Genomic DNA, 18,974 nt, shown 5'->3' on the forward strand with positions numbered 1-18,974 from the left:
TAGATATCAATGTTAAAACCATGAATGCATTACCTATCAATTAACAAAGATTTTCTCAATGCGCTAATGATTCTTCGACATTTAATCACATAGCCGATGAAGATCTAATTGGAGCAAAACATCAATGCAGGGGAGTTATCCCGAGATCTCAAGAGGCATTTCCTCTTCCCTCTGTCTTGCACAATGAGTTTCTCTCGAGGGGGAAAAAGGGGGCCTGCAAGGCAAAACACATGCATTCGGTTTGTTCATACATATGAACATACTTCACGCTCCACACCAATGACCATACGCATCATGCATTCGGTTACATGGACATAATTCATGTTCCACATCGATAATCGTATAATGAACAATTCAAGATGGCTCCTCCCCGCCGCCACCGCTGCTTACAGCACCATCGCCGGAGAAATCTTCGGTGGCGGCTGCGGGAGCTCGGTTGTAGAGGGCATGGTCTCGTTGATGAGAAGTCTGACCTGTGGCTCGCTGGGGCCGGGCTGCACCACGGGGACGGGCTTCGGTGCTTGCGGGATTTCCCCGATCCGGGTCGCCTCGATCATGCCCTTCTTCCAGGGGGCTAAGTGGTTGCCCTGCAACGAGGCGGCGTTGCCGGGGCTCATCAGCAGCACATTTACGACCGAGTATGCTGATACAGAGGAGGAGAGTGATGATAGGAGGGAGAGCTTTGAGAAGAAGTCAGGCAGTAGTGGGTCGGGGCCGGGTTCCAGTTGGTGGTTTTCGAGGTGGTTTGGGGTGCGGTCAGAGGATGCAAAGGCGGCGGTCACGGCTCTGACAGTGAGCCTGCTGTTCAAGTCGTCTCTTGCAGAGGCGAGATCGATCCCTTCTGCCTCCATGTCCCCGACTCTTGATGTGGGTGATCGTATTTTAGCTGAAAAGGTGGCGAAATGAGACTTCAGCTTCAGTTTAATTCAATCTATATTTAGGTGTAATTACTGATTCAAATTCTTATAAAAATATGCTTGCTTTGAAGTTCCAGGAAATGAGAGTTTAGCATGAGTATGATTGATGTTATCATCTGCTATATTCTCGAGGGAATTATGGATTTAGTATTTGTTTCGATGTGAAAGATAAAAAATTGTTGCTGAAAAGATTCAACGGCCTATCACCCGCATTGAAACAGATTACTTGGTAAAGGTGAGTCTCGACGCAACAAGAACAGTCGAAGCTTTTATGTGAATAGATACTCCTCCATGAGCAATGGCACACCTCTTCTCAGCATTGCATTCACGGTTTAGTTAAGATTCGTAAGGCACAGAAGGTTAGCTTGTGCTGATGCTCGTTTCACTGTCCTTAATGCTGCCTTGTCTCATTTCAGGTATCATATATGTTCAGAAAGCCTGAGGTTTCTGATATAGTGATATTCAAGGCGCCTCCGATCTTGCAGGTCCGACCTTTATGTGTACTATATGCGTGCACGGCAAAGTTCTTATTTTGGTCCACTTTAGAATGTGATTGATTCGTTTCCTGTTAACTTGTCAGCAATTGGGCTATGGCTCAGCTGATGTGCTCATAAAAAGAATCGTGGCGAAGGCGGGCGATCATGTGGAAGTAAGCTTTTGCCTTGTATATTTTGAACCTTACCGAATCTTCTATATGTTCTTGATGCGTTGCATTGTCATTTTCCCTTATTTCAATGGTCATTTGGATTGTAATAATGGTCTGGATTTGCAGGTACGTGATGGTAAACTATTGGTGAATGGTGTTGAATGCAATGAGGAATTCGTTCTGGAACCGCTTGCTTATGAGATGGAACCAATGGTAAAATATTCCTCTGCCTTTGTTCTCTTATTCCATCATTTTGTTTCTTCGGATGTTGTTTCTTCTTTGATTTTTTCCTCCTCTTTTTTTTTCCTCGTTCGAAGAGCTTATCACTGACCAAAATGGATCTCGCTATTGCAGCTTGTGCCTGAAGGTTATGTTTTCGTGATGGGAGACAATCGCAACAACAGCTTTGACTCCTACAATTGGTTAAGTTCGAAATTTTCAAGTTTCTATCTCTTCCTTTTGGTCTACTTCAAACTATCAGGCACCAGATCGAAATGTTACAGAACATTTTGGATATTGATAGCCTTCTCTGAATTTTAAAGTTCTTAGTTATATGCATTCCATAATTTTCAGGGGCCCGCTTCCGGTCAAGAACATCCTGGGTAGATCGTGGTTCCGCTACTGGCCTCCTTCTGAGATATCCAATGACTCACAAACCGGGAAGAAAGCGATTACAGGCTCGTGATACACATGACCGTCAAGTGGTCAAGCCATAACCTCTTGCTTATTTTTTTAGATTCGTAGATGGTGAATTTATATATTCGTCTCGATTCTTTTGTTCTCTTGTCGTCGAATTGCTTAGTCGGATATTGTGCTGTTTTGGATGTTTCAACTCATTGATTCCCCATCCTTTTCGATATAAAATAAGAAGAAACTCACAGATGAATTGCGTCTCTAGTGCTATAATCTCGCAATGCATTCACGTTATGCCTTTGGTCGATTGTAACTTGCGGAAACAGATACATAAAATCAAATTGTGCTATGTTTTACAACATGTCATGGAGCTGGTTCGATTCATGACCAGACGTTTACATTTTCCTATATTAGTCTTACTTTCCGAACATATTATAACATAAAGGGACTCTACTTATATTTGTAAGTATCCCACTCAGCCTATCTCAAAATGCAAGATCGGTTAATTCAACAGGTCACACCCTACAGGGATGCTAATGCAGAAAACGCTATTATAAGTGGGTAAAACTGAAATTACAGATAAGTGTAGGATAGAAAAGACAATTCTACTGATGTTGGCCGTAGTGAGGGCAAAAGAGTCATTTACTATTATCGAGGCCAAGCTGAAAATGATTTCAAGGGTCGTACGAAGTATGGCGGTGATTCTCTGCTCCGTGCTCACGCGAAGTCCGTTGACACCACTAACTTTCCTCCACCGGCCACCTCTGTCGATGGTCTACGCCACCGGTACCGCCGCGTCCTCCCTCCTTGTCTCCCTCCTCTTACTTCCGCTTACTCTCGCATCCAGTTCACCTCCTCCGTTCAACGCTTCTCTCCATATCCTACAGGTACGCAACTGATTCCCTTCATCTCCGGACTCCCGATCATCAGCTCAAGAAAGCCCTTAGCGAAACTCGTTCGATATCGACCAATCAAAGCTCGGCAACCCTCTGTGCAGGATGTAGTGAAGGCGATATCTTCGTAATAGAGGAAATAGTGATTTCAAATTCTAGCCTTCCTAGTATAGTTGTTGTATCATAATTATATTAATTATTCTGCATTTATTTCTTTCCTAAAACATGTTATGTACAACTCTATTTAATTCAATACAGAACATCTCCAACAATAAGTTGAGGTTTTAGCCCAATTCATCTAATCTCATATGGTATCATAGCCTACGATCGAGCTATGCGATCGATCTTAACTAGGCTAACCTATCTCAATTCTCTTTCCTGATCCTCTTAATCATTCGTTCCCTATAGCTGACCTAATTTTAACACTCAATCTTCCCTTCTCAATCCCCACTATTCAGGTCAAATTAAATGGCCGAAATTACATGTTTTGGAAGGGTATTATGAGCCCTCTACTCGAAACCTACAGGCTTCTTCCCTATGCCGAAGGACGAGTATCAGAACCTGACAGAACAATCACAGGACCAGATGGCAGCATTTTACAGAATCCAGAGCACTTGCAGTGGACGTCTAAAGATAAATTTACACTCATCTGCATCATGCTAGCGGTGACCGAAGAAATCGGCTTCACCATCCTTTCTGCCAAGACTTCTCATGAGGCCTGGCACTCTATGGAGATCGCATTTCTCAGTCAGACGGCCGCCCAAGAAAACCTTCTGGAGCAACAATGGCGTGACCTGCAAAAAGGATCAAAACCAATGCTGGAATTTATCAACGATGTTAAGAAGAAGGCCCTCAGTTTTGCTCAAATTGGAAAACCCAAAACTCCAACAAAAGTTAATCGACGAATCTATACTGGATTGGGTCCTGAATGGGAGCCGCTTATTCAAGCTAAATCAGATGCAATGGTGACGATGAGCATTGATGAACTCACCTCATTGCTCATGGGGCATAAAGAACGGCGGTCGTACGCTGCTACCAGCGAGCAATCGCAGCAACTGACTCCAGCTCCTCTCTCCGGAATCCTTGGACCACCTCCGGCCGAAGTCCACTACATCGACAGTTGCGGAAGGATTGATTATAGCGGAAATAACTACGGTGGAAAAGCAAAAAACAGAGGCAAAGGAAAGGGAATTGGACAAGGGAGCGCTTACGGTGGTCACGGGCTTGGCGGTAACCCCCGGAGTTCCAGCTATGGCGGTCACGGCAGCACGAGAGGGCAAGGAGGACAGGGACGTCCTCTGTCGAACCCTAACCCTAATTTTGCAGGAAACTATTGGGGAGGGCAGGGGAGTTTTGGCCGGAACGGTTCGGGTTATAACATCAACCCGGCCCGAGACACGAGGACTATCCGGCCCGGTTTCTCCTCCCAGCCCGTCTCTTTTAATTCAATGGGCTCTACTCAGATCGGCCCATTTCACATGCCGGGTGGCCCAGCATCTGCCTCCAGCCCAGTTGCTGCATCTGTTGTATGCCAAAGTTGCAACCGGCCCGGCCATACTGCTCCGTTCTGTCAATTCAATTATTTTTCTGGTGTTCAAGCTAACATTGCTGAAGCATCTTCTCAGGGACTTTATGACCTTGATTGGTACATGGACTCGGGTGCTACACATCATGTCACTTCCCATTTAGCCAACCTAAACATTCATGATGAGGCACTACACTCCGATCACATCTATGTTGGAGATGGTAAATCTCTTCCTGTATTTGCATCTGGTTCTTCCACTATCAAAGTCTCATCTCGCCCCCTCCTCTTGAATCATATTTTATATACTCCTAATATCTCCAAAAATCTCATTTCTATCTCTAAATTTGCTCAAGATAACACTTGCTTTTTTGAACTTCATCCTGATTGCTTTATTGTTAAGGATCAACGGACACGCCAGGAACTTTTGCGAGGCCCGGTTAAGGATGGACTTTATTGCTTTTCTCTGATAGGCAAGCACGCCAGTCAACTTCAGGCTCATCTCTCTACATCTGTCTCCAGTACTCTATGGCATCAACGTCTCGGTCATACGTCCTTTCCAATTGTTCTTCGTGCTCTTAGTTCTTCCTTTTTATTGAATAATGATCGTGCATGACTCGTTTGTTCTGCATGTCAATAAGGCAAATCAATAAACTGTTCTTTTCCTCTCACCATGCATAATAGCACTTCTCTCTTTGAACTCATTCATACTGACATTTGGGGACCATCCCCAATTCGATCGCACACTGGAAACATCTACTATATTCATTTCCTCGACGATTATAATAAATTTTATTGGTTTTATGTCATGAAATCTCGATCTGAAGTATTACAAATTTTTCGTGCCTTTCGTCTTCAAATCGAAATCTCTATGGCCATAAAATCAAATATTTTCAGTCTGATGGTGCCAAAGAATTCCTTTCAGCTGCCTTTCAATTTGAATTGCAAAATAATGGAATTTTCCATTGTATTTCGTATCCTCATGTTCCTCAGCGAAATGGATCCGTTGAACGTAAACACCGTCGCATAGTAGACATGCGTCTTTCCCTAATTTCTCACTCTTCTTTACCTTCTAAATACTGGGACTATGCCTTTGAAATAACTGTCTATCTCATTAACATGTTACCCACAAAATCCTTACAGTTTAAATCTCCTTATGAAATTTTGCTTGGTCACCCTCCCAATTATAGTCAACTCCGGGTTTTTTTGTTGTCTCTGCTTTTCATATTTGCGTCCTTATACCCATCACAAATTAGAACCTCGTTCACAGCCCTGTGTTTTTCTCGGTTATCCCTTACATTATCAAGGATATCGATGTCTCAATCCCATCAGTGGTCACATCTTCATATCTCCTCAAGTTATCTTTGATGAATAATCATTTCCGCTTTGAACTGGCGTGCCTACCTCAGTGGAACTTGAAAAGACATCATCGGGCTCTGCCTCAGCTCCTGGTACCTTCTTCTCTAATCTCAGTACTTCTTTTCCTGATTCTTCTGACACCACGTATATTCCTATTCCACCCGATATCCTCCATCACGTCCCAACCACATTCACTACTCTGATAGATGTTGCACCCGAGGATATTGACCAATCTACAGGTATTGTTGCTTCTATTGAGGATATTTCAGTTCCTCCTAACCCAGTGGAAACTGTCCAGACTTCCCTTGGTCCACCTGTTCCTCAAAACACACATCGAATGGTGACACGGGCTAAAGATGGCTCCTTTCCTCCTCCACGCTTTGTTATCTCACGACATCCTGCGGCTTTTTCTGTCTCTACTGCTTTGTAGGAACCACGTTCCTTTGCCCAGGCACGCAAGCACTCTCAATGGCGTACTGCCATTTAGGAGGAATATCAGGCCTTACTTCGGAATGACACTTGGGATTTAGTTCCACCGAATCCCACGCAGAATATTGTTGGCTGTAAGTAGGTATATCGGATCAAACAAAAGGCAGATGGCACGATCGACCGTTATAAAGCACGCTTGGTAGTTAAGGGCTTTAATTAGAGAGAAGGTGTTGATTACGAGGAGACTTTCAGCCCGGTCATCAAACCTGTCACCATTCGCACTATTCTCTCCATTGCAGTCTCCTTGCAATAGCATGTTCGACAACTTGATGTGAAGAATGCATTTCTTCATGGGCACCTTTCTGAAGAAGTTTATATGACCCAACCTCCTGGTTTCATTGACTCCTCTCGGCCTCATCACGTATGTCGTCTCAAACACTCCCTCTATGGCCTTAAGCAAGCTCCGCGTGCATGGTTTCAGCGTCTGAGCAATTTTCTCTTTAAGCTCGAATTTCATGACTCGAAGGCAGACTCTTCTCTTTTCATCCTCCAACATTCGACTTATTCTATTTTTCTCCTGGTTTATGTTGACGACATCATCTTAACTGGGACTCTGGGTGCTCCATTCCAGTCCATATTAGCGGCACTACACAAAGAATTTGCCTTGAAGGATCTCGGTCCGCTTCATTTCTTCTTGAGCATGGAAGCTAAGTCCGATTTTGCTGGACTTTATCTGACGCAGTCCAAGTATATTAATGATATTCTTGTCCGGACATCCATGCTTGATTGCAAGCCTATCAGTTCATTGGTTGCTGCTAGCTCTCAACTGTCTCTTCATGATGGTCACTCGTTTGAGGATCCTTCTCTCTACCGCAGTGTTGTTGGAAGTCTACAGTATCTGCCTCTCACTAAACCAGATATTGCTTTTGCCGTTAACCAAGTCTGCCAATTCATGCATAAACCTTCTGTGACTCACTGGCTTGCGGTAAAGCGCATTTTACGGTATCTCAAAGGTACTATTATTTATGGTCTTCTTCTTCGATCGGGCTCCATTTCAGCACTGCATGGTTACTCCGATGCTGACTGGGCAGGCAATCCTGATGATGAGATTACGTCGTAATCAAGTAGGCATTCTGTTCAAATTTGTCTTAAGTTGGAATGGTGATTGAACCAGACTTATCCTGCCCTTGTGTTCTCTATGATCCAAGGTTCCGAGTTGTCCTTTCGACTTTTAACAATAGACTCAAGACTCTTTATGGATCTATTTGTGTGAGTAGAGTATGTATGTCTTGTGCGAAGGGTCCTAGACCCTGCAGATTCACACTCCGAGCTTCTTCACAGCTTTACATCTTTTTGAAAGTGTGTTATTATGAAGGTATAGTTTAGGGGAGATCAAACATTTCCCAAAATCATCTCAGTGGTTATGGAGGGCATGCAGTAAGGGCATCTGGGAAACCATGTCATGTTAATGACTTGCCGTTGATGTCCAGTTTGCTGGGATCTTAAAGGTTCTCCAGCTACAAAATATGACGTATTTTGCCCTTGTTCATTTATTCATAGTGTCCTTTCGCAATTTGCATTTAATCTTCTTAATATATTTTGGTACTTCCATATTTTAACGTTCGATCTTCTTGATCAGCTCAACACCACACATGGGGGCCTCAGACGCGTCTTTATTAGTGAAGGCATCACGGTGGAAGTGAATGGAGCCCGTGAAGTTTGCCTTTTCTATGAACCCGATCTGCAGACTTCTGATAACAGGACTGCCACTAACGAGGCAAAAAGTGGGCCCTTGCCCAATTTTCAGACTCGCTGCATGCCCTTACTTCCTATACATATCATAGGACCTGCTTCGGTCATTGCCTATAGGACTCGCAATCCCGGGGCCCGCATTGAGACTCAATCACCGACTGAAGGAACAATCGAGTTGCTTCCAGAGAAATGTTACAGCCACAATTTACATAGAAAGTTCTCTTGCCCAATCAATTCTTTGAGCACGAGGATTGCCACAATGGAACGAGTCCTGATGAGCCTGATGGGTGATGGGGCATGCCAGAAGGGGCTCTTGGATTTTGTGAAAGCAAACATAAAAGCCTCGACATATCTCCATTTTCGGATACAGCTAGAAAGGAATCTAACCGCTACCAACAGGACCAGAGGAGTTAGGCTCGACGAGTGGAGGACGAGGCCCGGGGTGGAAAGGGTCTGGTTTGAGGTGTTAGTGAAGCTCGAGGGAGAGCGAATAAAGCCAGTCGTCGTGAAGAAGGTTAGGCCTTAGTGGACACAGTTGATTGGAATAGTCTAATGTCGAATGTTTCCTTCACCAAGTTCCCTCCTGTTCTTGTCCCTCCCGAGGCTCTCACTTCGGACGTCAAGTGGTAATGCAAGGAGGAGATTTGCGTCTCTCTGTGTAACATAATAATGCTTTGTCTTATTTTTTGAGGTTATTTTTTGCTTTTTCTTGTTGTCTTGCGGCTGAGAGATGTCGTTTGATGGATAGAATCACGAGCTATGAGCTGTAAAACGGCAGACTACACTCCTCATAGTTCGGTCTGTAAATAGTACTTCTTGAAGAAAATTGCAGATAAAGGAAGGTTCGGTTTTCGTTCACCAATGAGCTTGAAGCCTTCGAAATTGGAGTTTATAGGCCTTACTCTCTCGACTGCATTGAAATCTCCCGGGCTGCATCAAAGTGCCTCGTGACGCACCCCCTAGACCGGTGTGGATGAGAGGCTGCAGCGCGAGTTTAGAGGATCAGTTGGTTGATTTCAGTTATGTTTGATGCCATTGCATAATACAACCTATAGGTACAACTTAGAAGGCCTCTCGTGAGGGGGTGGGCTGTGATTAAATTTCTTGCAGCGTCAGGCCTCGCCGGAGCGAACTCGGGCGAGCTCAACTTGGGCTACCCGACCCGGGTTTAATAGCAAAGTAGTGATTGGGAAAACGACACCACCAACCCCCCCCCCCCCCCCGGGCCTGGAATATAGGCCTCTCATTTGAAAGGGCCGTGAAAAGGATCTATTATTGGGCTCGTGGCATGCCCAATTCAAGCCTAATCGAATCTACCGTGGCCGTTTATGAAGCAATCGTTTATAAAATTACGGACTTGTTCATTCGAGATGCGTTTTCCAGAGAATCCTGGTCGAATCAGTCGACTTCAATGAGCTATCAAATTGGCTTAATCATTCTCCCACAGAATATATCAGTAGATAATGGACTGTCGGCCGGATTCTAATAAGAGACCCGCACGGAAACAAATAAGCACAGGTACCTTCCAGTCGCCCGCCGGACACAAAAGTTGACAGTTCCGAAAGCAGGCGGAAAATTCGTCCAATTGAATAGCTATCGCGCCATGTCTTTACTAGGTCCCCACACGTTATTATGCTTCTTTGTTCATATCTATATCTATATATTATTGTAACATGGTGGACATGGGAGTCTTCGTATCGGTCACTCACGGGGACCCTCGCATCAAAATTAGAATACCCTTGGATTCCATGTGTCGTTTGTCTTTCGATAAAGATGATATGACTTATGCAAACGTTTTCATGATATATCGATCATGCTGCTGTATCTTGAATCTAGATGTAAACTGGATCGATATGTTTGGCTAAATCGTATCGCTCTAGTCGGAAAGAATCGAATGCCCTTCTTTGTCCTCTGCCGGGAATCTCGAACCAGTCAACCCGAGTCGCATTTCAATAATTTACGCTATTATGAGGTTTGCCTGCGGAATTGCTAACCTCTGTTTCCTAGCAGGAACTCCCATCACTGACGCATTCCTTACCAGAACAAAGTGTTAAAACATGTTATGTCTTGGTTGAGGGGAAAAAGCCATTAAAAAAAAAAACTGGTAGTTGGACTTCGTTTTCCTTTCTCTGTTTTTTCTTTTTCAAAGCTGCCTTTTTATATAAATTGTAATATATATGTATATATATTGAAGAACTGGTAGTTGGTTGATTGGATTGATGATGAAACAGAAGGCACTAGCAAGCAATTGCTTGGAATCTACTTAGGTGAATGATATAGACTTCCTTTCGTTTTCATGATGAGATCCAAGCCGGGAACAAGGGAAGTAAACAAAGGGCTCTTTGTCCGCCTCGAAAGGTCAATACATGGCCGAACTGGTAGATCGATACGGTAATGTGGTAGAGTTAGTGAGCACAGAGCAGGAGAGTTCGGTAGAGAAGTTCCAAGGACTGGAGTTCCATGCTATCGATGTTCCCTTCCACAATTTATTTGGTCCAAGAAAATCGTGGTTACATTGCATTACAGCAGACTGTACATTACAAAGCTGGAATACCGGGGTTCACATCGAAAAGAAAAGGACGACCTCTGCACTTCTATCTAACTTGCTTCGACCAAATTGATCGGCCATAAACAGTTTCAGCTTGCATTGATCGAGTTATTTAGGCAATATTATTCAAAGAATAATATTCGTTATTTACTTCACTCATCAAGCCAGTCTAGAGTGAAGCACTTCTCCACGACTTGAAGATTGAGGCATGGCCTTGCCCTCACTACGTCTCTCCACACAGGGGAAACCTCCTCGTCACAGATGACTGACCTCAGGGACTGCAGCCCTGAGGCCGACTTGGGGAGGTATCTCACCTGAGAACATTCCCTCATGTCGATCTTCTCCAAGCTCATCAGATTCCCTATCCGATCAGGAAGTTTTGCCAAATTCACACATTGAGAGATATCGAGATATTTCAAGCACCGCAGCTCACAAATGCCAGGAGGGAGCGCCCTGAGATTCGGGCAAGCATAGATACGTAAGATCTCCAAGTTTGTTAGTTGTTCCAAACCGGGCCGGAGCTTCTTTAAGCCGTGGCAATTTGTAATGCTCAGGCTCTTGAGGGATTGCATACTGCAGATGCTCGAGGGGAGCTCTGTCAGGTCGTCACAGTGATCGATCGTGAGGTCAGAGAGACATGGAAAGATCTGAGGGAGGTCTACCACAGAGTGGTCGAGGCTGTTGTTGATCTTGCAGAGGATGAGAGAGATCTTCCGCATTTTAGTGAAAGGGATAGTGGTGTTCGATAAATGCGGCACATTGACTTTCTCGAGCCACAGGCTCCTTAGGTTGACCAAGCTGTTGAAAACTGAGAAGTTCCGGAGGACTGCATTAGATGTGCCCTGGTTTATCACAATTAGTGCACGGAGCTTCGGCATGTCCTCAATGAATGGAGGAAGGAAGTACTCGTTGGATGCAAAGTTGAGGATGAGCACTTCGGCCTTCGGTAATTCCATCCTCGGCCAGTCCATCTCGCTCATTTCACCTACGTTTCAAGATCACAAGGGAGTGAGCACCAAAGGCAGAATGATTCCAAGTTTACGGCAAAGCGCCTGCATAGTTGTGGAAAACGGTTCATGGACGTACTTCTTTCGAATTTTCTCTTCAATCTAATGCTCGTTACTTTATCATTAAGTTTTTCAAGGAAATAAATGAAACATCAGAACAGTTTCTGCACAGCCAAATATCTCAAAGGAACATATAGCAGGAGCTGGTACCTGTGTGAATCGAAACAATCCGGGCATTGAAGGGTCGGTCCGAGTATCTCTCCCACTCTCTCGGAAGCTCGGCTTCTCTTTTTGGCATAACTAACCGCTCCCGCTCATAGATTTCTCCTTGGTTGCTGAGGTGTAAGGCAAGGTCCCTCAGCACATCATGCTGGATAACAAACACCTCGTAGTAACTGCTATATATTTCTCCCACCCTGCGATACACATAAGTATGAAATATCGGCGGCCCATTATTTTTGTGATAATCAAGTATATGACAAGAAAAAAAATTGCCTCCAAAGGTCTTCCCATTCCTTTGCATGAACACATGATTTAAAATTCAATCAAATTGTTCAACTCACCGAGAGTTTTTAATTAAGGAGACGAGATTCTTGTTGGAGAGTTCAACGAGGATGAGAAAAGCATCTTGCTCATTGATATCATGGACCTCAACCCACATGTTGATGAGGATATCAAGAGGAATCCTCCGGTCCTCCGGGAAGGAACCCAAGTCCAAGAAGCACTCCTTCACTTTCTTCTCCAAATGGTCGAAGCTAATCTTCATTCTCTCCAGTAGATTGATTTCATGGGAGTCACAAAATGGCTGGCCTCGTTGCAACCGGTTTCTCGCACTTTCCCAATACATCTCGGGTTGGTCCCGCAGTGAAGCTCCAATCACCTTCAGAGCTAGAGGAAGCCCTTTACACTCATTTACAACCTATTAAATACATCATTCGATTTAATTAGTGGGGAGAAAACAATCTACAATCTACTTGTTTCGGAAAATTGGTGGCAGTTTTCTTTCTTGGAAAATGAAAACTGAGAAAGGCGAAAGATTGCGCTTGGAGACCTTTCATGAACACAGAACAGGAAAATTTCAGTTTCCCATGAAAAAAGCAGAAAGCTTATGGAGTACCTGCTTTACTAAGTTTTCATTAGCCTCAGGAGGGATCGAGGTTTGTTCAAATGCAGAAAGACAGAACAGAGTAATAGCTTCATCGTCCCTCAGACACTCCACTTCATAGTGGACTTGGAAAATCGTAGGGAACCGGAAACGTGAGACCACAAGGATCTTGCACCCAGGTCCTTTGATATTCACCAGCGGTTCAAGATCTTTTAATTTCCATACATCGTCCAGCACGATGAGGGATTGCACAGGGTCAAGAGTTCTCCCCCCATATTGCGGGATCCACGGTGGCATCCGGTCATACGAAGTCATTGAATCATTTCCCATGAGAAATCCGTACATCTTTGCTTTCAAGTTGTCGATATTTGGGGACTGAGACACAGTCAGGAACAGCATCTTGTCGTCGAAATAACCTGTAAGAAATGAAACCATGTGTAAGAACTCAGTCAAAGGCTACTATATGTACATTTTTTCGCGATATATCCATAGTGTCAGCATTGAAGTTCGGTAAATGAAGGTTATGCTTGATTCGATAAAATGAAATCGTGCCGGACGAAAACCGCACATATTCCATTTGATCATACCAAACATGACAAAGCAGAAGCCAAACTCGCTTCTCCTAAGAGCTACCCCAAATAAGGAAAGAAAAGTATATTGATATCACCTGAATCTCCAATATCTGTATATATTGGTAATTCTTCTGGAAAGAATAGTTGAGCAAAAGCTCACCTTTAACTTGGTCGTCCTTGAAAATCTCCTTCGCCAAAGTGGTCTTTCCCGACCCACCGATTCCGACGATTCCGACGATCCCCAAATCATTTCTTCCCAGCATCTCCCTCACCTTCCTCTTCCCAACTTCCAACCCAACACCGACGTTCGGACCACCTCTGCCACCTAGGCCACCCTCCAACATGGACTGCCCCAACTGCTCTTGGAACTGAACCGCATCCTGGACCCAACCACCACTGCCGATCCTCATCTCCGTGACCTGCTGCTCCAGGCTCCTCATCGAGCCGTCCACTCTATCGAACCTCTCCATGGACCTGAAGTTTATTTGATGGATATCCGCCCACATGTTCAGTTGCATCTCCCCCTGAATGAACCTATTGATCGACTTCTCGATCTTCTCCAACTTCTTAGCGTACTGGAGGCTCTTGTAGGCGTTCCACCTGCTCGAGTTCTTAATCTAAGGCCGGAAAAGGAAAAAAGTTCAGAGAGATCGAAGGGAACATCGAAATTGAGATTGAACTCGGAGCTGGAGAGGAGGGGGATCATCTGACCTTTTGACAGAGCTCAATGCCCCTTTTCATTTCCTCGGAGACTTGGTCGAGCCGGAACTGTCGAGCTTCCGGGAGCTCAACGCCGGAGTATTTGATCTCTTGGGTAATGTTGTAGAGCTGCTCCACTATGGCTAGGAGACGGCCCGCGCTGGATTTGCAGACAATCGACTTCCTCACGATCTGTGTGAGCATCTTTATGAGCTCCGTGGCGATCTCGCCGACGAAGAAGTCCGTCACAGCCATGGCCGCCGCCGGTCGTGGTGGTTGGGGTGGTAGTGGCGGGCGGGAGAATCGAGAGAAGCTGAAGGGGAGTAAGCGGATGAGTGGAAGATGAGGAAGATTCGTTTATATAGATGGTGGGTCCCACGACACTCTCAGTAGGGCCAATAGCAATCCGCGTTGATATTCTATGATTACTGTAAATTAAATAAAAATAGCAAATTAAATAAAAATAAAATTCTTTGATTACTGTGAGGATTAATAATTAAAAAAAGCATAAATTTTTCACATCCTAACAATTTTAACACGAATTTTTCTTATTAACCTAAAAATATACAAAACTTTCAATTTAAAAATAAATTTTAATACGACCTCAAATTTTTCATTAATTTAAACGGAATAGAGGTCACAGAGAGTCCCGACGACCCCAATCAGAGGGAAAGGCAACGAAAACCCCAATTAGAGGTGATGGACAGAATCGAGGCCCCTAACCCTTGAAATCGAGAGAATCTCCAATTTGAGAGCTCCTGATTCCAAGGATTAGGGGTTTGTTCAGACAGACAGATTGAGGTAGATCAAGACAGACAGGCCGGACGCGTTCAGTCGGAGCTGGATGCGTCAACGGTAACAAGGGCTTCCGACTGCTAGCATTGGCTTCGAGAGAGTTTGAGAGAGAGGGAGGGTTAGAAAGAGTTTTTTTATCCCGAAGTAACTAATTGTTATTCAGACCGGAAGATCTCTAATCAAATATTCTCTTGAATTCTTATGTTGTATTTGGTTTTAGGATTGAACAGAGTTGAATTTTGATTTTAATTGGTTCGTAATGATTGTGTTATTGAATTATGAGAAAAAATATAAAAAAGTAATGAATAGTTGAGAGAATTTAGTATTTAAAATTGAATTGAATGGTTAAAATAATTGAAAAAAAAAATTGTATTATTGAATTGAAGATAAGTAAAATTAAGTTGAGGAGGAGGAAAAATTGATAGTAAAACTAAACAATGCATTAAAATTGCGGTCGCTTCATCCCTGCAGTGGGTAAAGAGAAGTCGAAATAGGAGAGCACTCGAGCCGAAAAAATAATGTAAATATGATTTTACATCAAAGGAAGTTGCTGCGAAAAAGAGAATTCAAGCTTTTTTAGTGGTGGAGGAGATTACTTTTACCGACCCCCCCACTTTCGCTCCCCCATCACTCGGGATGCACCTTGCAAATTAACTATGTACCAAACCATTATCGATTCCTTACGCTACCACAACTGATGCATGAAATACTTTCTCAACAAACGACATTATTTTCTCGCAACTCTAATGTTCTAATTAACTATCGAAGTATCGTCTGCTATAATTAGTTAATGCTACTGTTTAACAGTTGTTACGAGCTCGTTCTATATGAAAAATGATGCCCTAATGCAATACGCGTCTTAAAATCTTCTGCTGATAGCTAGCTCTCCCATAGTTCTTATCCTATCCCTTGCGTCTTTTGTACTCCGCTGTTGCCAACCTCGGGTGACACCAATGTGCTTGCATATGGACCTGCATTGCACTTTGAATGGCAGACCTTGTGATAGATTCCTCCCTTACCGCATTAAGTTCTCTTGTGCTTTGCCGACTGCACCACTTCATGACTCGTAGAGGAGAGGAAACAGTTAACGGACATTAAAAGGGCAATCATATATAGTTTGATAGACGATTAACGTTTTAAAACAGTCGGCAACAATAATCCTTCATCGACATCCCCCGAAAGTAACATTGCGTAATGGAATACGGTTAACATTTTAGATCAGAAAGCAACGATCCTTCCTCTGCATCCCCTTCAACCTTCCTTATTCCCAACTTCAAATCCGTAACTGATGTTCGGTCCGGAGGGGGGGGGGGCTGCCACCTAGGCTGCCTTCTCTGGCATGGACTGCTCCTGGAAGTTAACGGCCCGCTGGACCGGCTAGCTACCGCCAGTGTCGATCCTCATCCCTGTGACCTGCTGCTCCAGCCTCATCATCGAGCCGTCCATCCGGTCAAACCTCTCCATCGAGCTGAAGCTCAGCTTGTGGATATCCGCCCACATGTGCAGCTGCATCGGGCCTTGAATGAACCTCGTGATCGACTTCTCTATCTTCTCCAACTTCCTAGCGTACTGAAGGTTCTTGTACGCGTTCCACCTGCTCAAGCTCTTGATCTAAAACCCGAAACAGAAGTTAATCCAGAGAAGTCGATGACAGCTCTCTAGAACCATCTTTCCGGAAAATCGAAATGAAATCGCTAGCTGCAGTTGGAGATGAACCACCTTTTGACAGAGCTCCATGCCCTTTTTCAGGTCCTCAGAGACACGGCCCAGCTGGAGCTGCCGAGGTGCCGGGAGCTCGACGCCGGAGTACTTGATCTGTTGGAAGAGACGGTAGAGCTCCTCTATGGTGACTTTGAGCTGCTTCGCGCTCGATCTGTGGACGAGCGACTTTCTAACGATCTCTGCTAGGACCTTTATAAGCTCCGTGGCAATCTCACTGGTGAAGTCCGTCACCGTTATGGGTGCCACAATCTCACAGGTGAAGTCCTTCACCATCATGGTCGCTGCTGGTGCGTTGGTGGCCGGCCTGAGTGATGTGGCCGAGAGTGAAGAGGCTTGAGATGTGGACTTGAGTATAATGGCGGGGCAGTGTCAGTTTTTTCTTCGCTTGCTTTTAGTGGATGAGCGGAAGTATCGAGGATGGACAGAGTTTGGGGGTGGCTGCTCAAATTTTGACGTTACGTGGATAATCATAAATTTTTTTTTATCATTTTTAATGAAATTACTTATATTTATTCCCTAACTTGACAAAATTATTTTTGCTTTTGTTCCCATAAGGACTCGCCCCCGACCAAAATCCTGAGCCCGTGCACAAAACCAATTGGGTCGTTTTAGGAATCATACTAATGTTCTGTCTGGAATCATTGTCATGCAAAATTTCTTTTAAAAAAAACAATTTTTAAGAAATTCCTTAAGGTGTGTTTGTTTTATAAACAATGTTCAACTCAACTCAATTCAACTCCACTTATTTTTAATTCAACATCACAATCATTACTTTTTTTATTTTTTAAATATTTTTAACCATTCAATTCAATTTTTAATATTAAATTCCCTCAACTATTCATTATTTTTTCACAATTTAACAACACAATCATTACTTAATCATTATTTTCTCCCAATTATTTATTACTATTTCACACTTTTTCTCATAATTCAACAATACAATCATTACAAACCAATTAAAATCAAAATTCAACTCAACTCAACTCTCAATTCAAACGCACTCTTAATGGTTCTCGGCTAAGCTTGAATTAAATAAATCGGGACCTTTAAATTTCCTAATGACACAGTACATATAAAAAAATAACAAAAAGGGTTGACCTTTAATTACTCTTACTGCAATTTTATTTAGTCGAAATTTCAAAAGATCAAATAGAAGGGACTAAATAGTTACACGTTATACGGACAATGAGAGTTAACTACATATATACATGCAGAAAGTTCTAAGGGAGGCAGGTTTCTTTACGGAGGTCATCAGAAAAACGGCCGGGTTGGAGCTGCTGGCCGGCCGGTGGAAAACTCATTGCCGGAGCTCCTCGCTTCTTGGATTACAGGAACGAGCTGCTTATGGTGGCTTTCGGCTGCTCCGCCCTCAGTCGACTGCAGACGACTTCCCTCAGTCGACTGCAGACGACTTCCTCGATCTGCACTAGATCCGCTGCTGCCTGGCTGGGCAAGAAGTCTGGCGCTGTCATGGGCAGGCGGCCGGTGGTCTTTATTGGACTGCGAAGTTGGGATCGAGAGTTAGGAAGAGAGACAAATATGGAGTGTCTATCTAGTCCTAAAATGTCCCATTATTTGAAGTCGATTGGCACTTTCTATTAATGCTTGCTCTAACTCCCCGTGCAATGCTCCTTTAATGGTGCGTAATTTAGTAGTATGTAATTAACACGATTGAACGTATATTCGTGGACCGGTCTCCAGTCCAACATGTTTATATATAGCAATGATCGATACGCATCCACACCCCCAATACTCAACAACTATGATGGGTCAAGCTTTTCAAGTTGTTGGGCACAAGCTTATCAAAATCGTGCTATATCGGACTGCATATTCGTAATAGGTCATCATGCTCATCAGTGAATCAGACCGAATCATGTATATACCATCCTGAGAACAGACAAATATGGACATAACTTAGACGTACAAAAATAAGAGACGTGGAGTACGCCATTATCGAACAAGGTGTGAATACTCTTCGACTGATACATCCACTTCAGAAAAATTAATGTGGATCTTCCATGTACATCTACATCACAGGAAATTGCTGAGATGTTGCTAGATTTTTCTTTAATCTAAATAAGTAATAGTTTCATATTTTTTTTATTTTTAAATAATTGATCTCCCCCCACGATACTCCATAATTATCTCCATCAGCGTGACCATTATTAATTTACTTATTCAAGCTATATATTTATTTATCTATTCATCTATGACCTTTGATTAACATTATGGGACATGTTCTCTACTAAAAATTAAATTAATGTTCAATATCAAGGGATTTGACCTAATGATTAAGGTGTGCCTAAATTTGCACTCGATTCCAGGTTCGAATCTCTTTGGGGCCACCGGAACGCTTTTGGCGTGATTACTCGCTT

General features: G+C 43.6%; 3 protein-coding genes across 4 annotated transcripts; 1 reads left to right on the forward strand and 2 right to left on the reverse strand.

The window, feature by feature from the left end:
* The first annotated feature begins 330 nt into the window (after nucleotides 1-330).
* On the forward strand, nucleotides 331-2,263 carry LOC116194448 (probable thylakoidal processing peptidase 2, chloroplastic). Of its 2 annotated transcripts, XM_031523265.1 has the most exons (6): nucleotides 331-894; nucleotides 1,334-1,402; nucleotides 1,498-1,566; nucleotides 1,690-1,776; nucleotides 1,918-1,985; nucleotides 2,137-2,263. In XM_031523265.1, the coding sequence occupies exons 1-6, from the start codon at nucleotides 346-348 to the stop codon at nucleotides 2,246-2,248; spliced, it is 954 nt and encodes a 317-aa protein (XP_031379125.1). In that variant the 5' UTR covers nucleotides 331-345; the 3' UTR covers nucleotides 2,249-2,263. The 2 variants fall into 2 exon arrangements, with proteins under 2 accessions (XP_031379125.1, XP_031379117.1); XM_031523257.1 differs by having other exon boundaries at nucleotides 1,918-2,215.
* An 8,588-nt stretch (nucleotides 2,264-10,851) lies between these two features.
* On the reverse strand, nucleotides 10,852-14,420 carry LOC116194463 (probable disease resistance protein At4g33300). The gene is made up of 6 exons (XM_031523277.1): nucleotides 14,095-14,420; nucleotides 13,544-14,000; nucleotides 12,824-13,227; nucleotides 12,270-12,625; nucleotides 11,917-12,122; nucleotides 10,852-11,684 (listed from the first exon to the last, which is right to left on the reverse strand). Exons 1-6 carry the CDS (start codon nucleotides 14,335-14,337, stop codon nucleotides 10,852-10,854), a joined length of 2,499 nt encoding a protein of 832 aa, XP_031379137.1. The 5' UTR covers nucleotides 14,338-14,420.
* A 1,547-nt stretch (nucleotides 14,421-15,967) lies between these two features.
* Nucleotides 15,968-17,023, reverse strand: LOC116194473 (probable disease resistance protein At4g33300). The gene is made up of 2 exons (XM_031523287.1): nucleotides 16,597-17,023; nucleotides 15,968-16,488 (listed from the first exon to the last, which is right to left on the reverse strand). The coding sequence occupies exons 1-2, from the start codon at nucleotides 16,873-16,875 to the stop codon at nucleotides 16,255-16,257; spliced, it is 513 nt and encodes a 170-aa protein (XP_031379147.1). The 5' UTR covers nucleotides 16,876-17,023; the 3' UTR covers nucleotides 15,968-16,254.
* Between the last annotated feature and the right edge of the window lie 1,951 nt (nucleotides 17,024-18,974).

This window comes from Punica granatum, chromosome 1 (genome assembly GCF_007655135.1).
Source record: "Punica granatum isolate Tunisia-2019 chromosome 1, ASM765513v2, whole genome shotgun sequence".
NCBI lineage: Eukaryota > Viridiplantae > Streptophyta > Magnoliopsida > Myrtales > Lythraceae > Punica > Punica granatum.

What these genes read in the sequence shown, in the direction of transcription:
- LOC116194473 (XM_031523287.1), bottom strand. Translation starts at nt 16,875, where the DNA reads ATGATGGTGAAGGACTTCACCTGTGAGATTGTGGCACCCATAACGGTG. An exon ending in GCATGGAGCTCTGTCAAAAG is followed by an intron (nt 16,489 to 16,596) that starts GTGGTTCATCTC and finishes TTCGGGTTTTAG; the next exon opens with ATCAAGAGCTTGAGCAGGTG.
- LOC116194448 (XM_031523257.1), top strand. Translation starts at nt 346, where the DNA reads ATGAACAATTCAAGATGGCTCCTCCCCGCCGCCACCGCTGCTTACAGC. An exon ending in AGGCGCCTCCGATCTTGCAG is followed by an intron (nt 1,403 to 1,497) that starts GTCCGACCTTTA and finishes TTAACTTGTCAG; the next exon opens with CAATTGGGCTATGGCTCAGC. An exon ending in AGGCGGGCGATCATGTGGAA is followed by an intron (nt 1,567 to 1,689) that starts GTAAGCTTTTGC and finishes CTGGATTTGCAG; the next exon opens with GTACGTGATGGTAAACTATT.
- LOC116194463 (XM_031523277.1), bottom strand. Translation starts at nt 14,337, where the DNA reads ATGGCTGTGACGGACTTCTTCGTCGGCGAGATCGCCACGGAGCTCATA. An exon ending in GCATTGAGCTCTGTCAAAAG is followed by an intron (nt 14,001 to 14,094) that starts GTCAGATGATCC and finishes TTCCGGCCTTAG; the next exon opens with ATTAAGAACTCGAGCAGGTG. An exon ending in GATTGTTTCGATTCACACAG is followed by an intron (nt 11,685 to 11,916) that starts GTACCAGCTCCT and finishes CTTGAAACGTAG; the next exon opens with GTGAAATGAGCGAGATGGAC.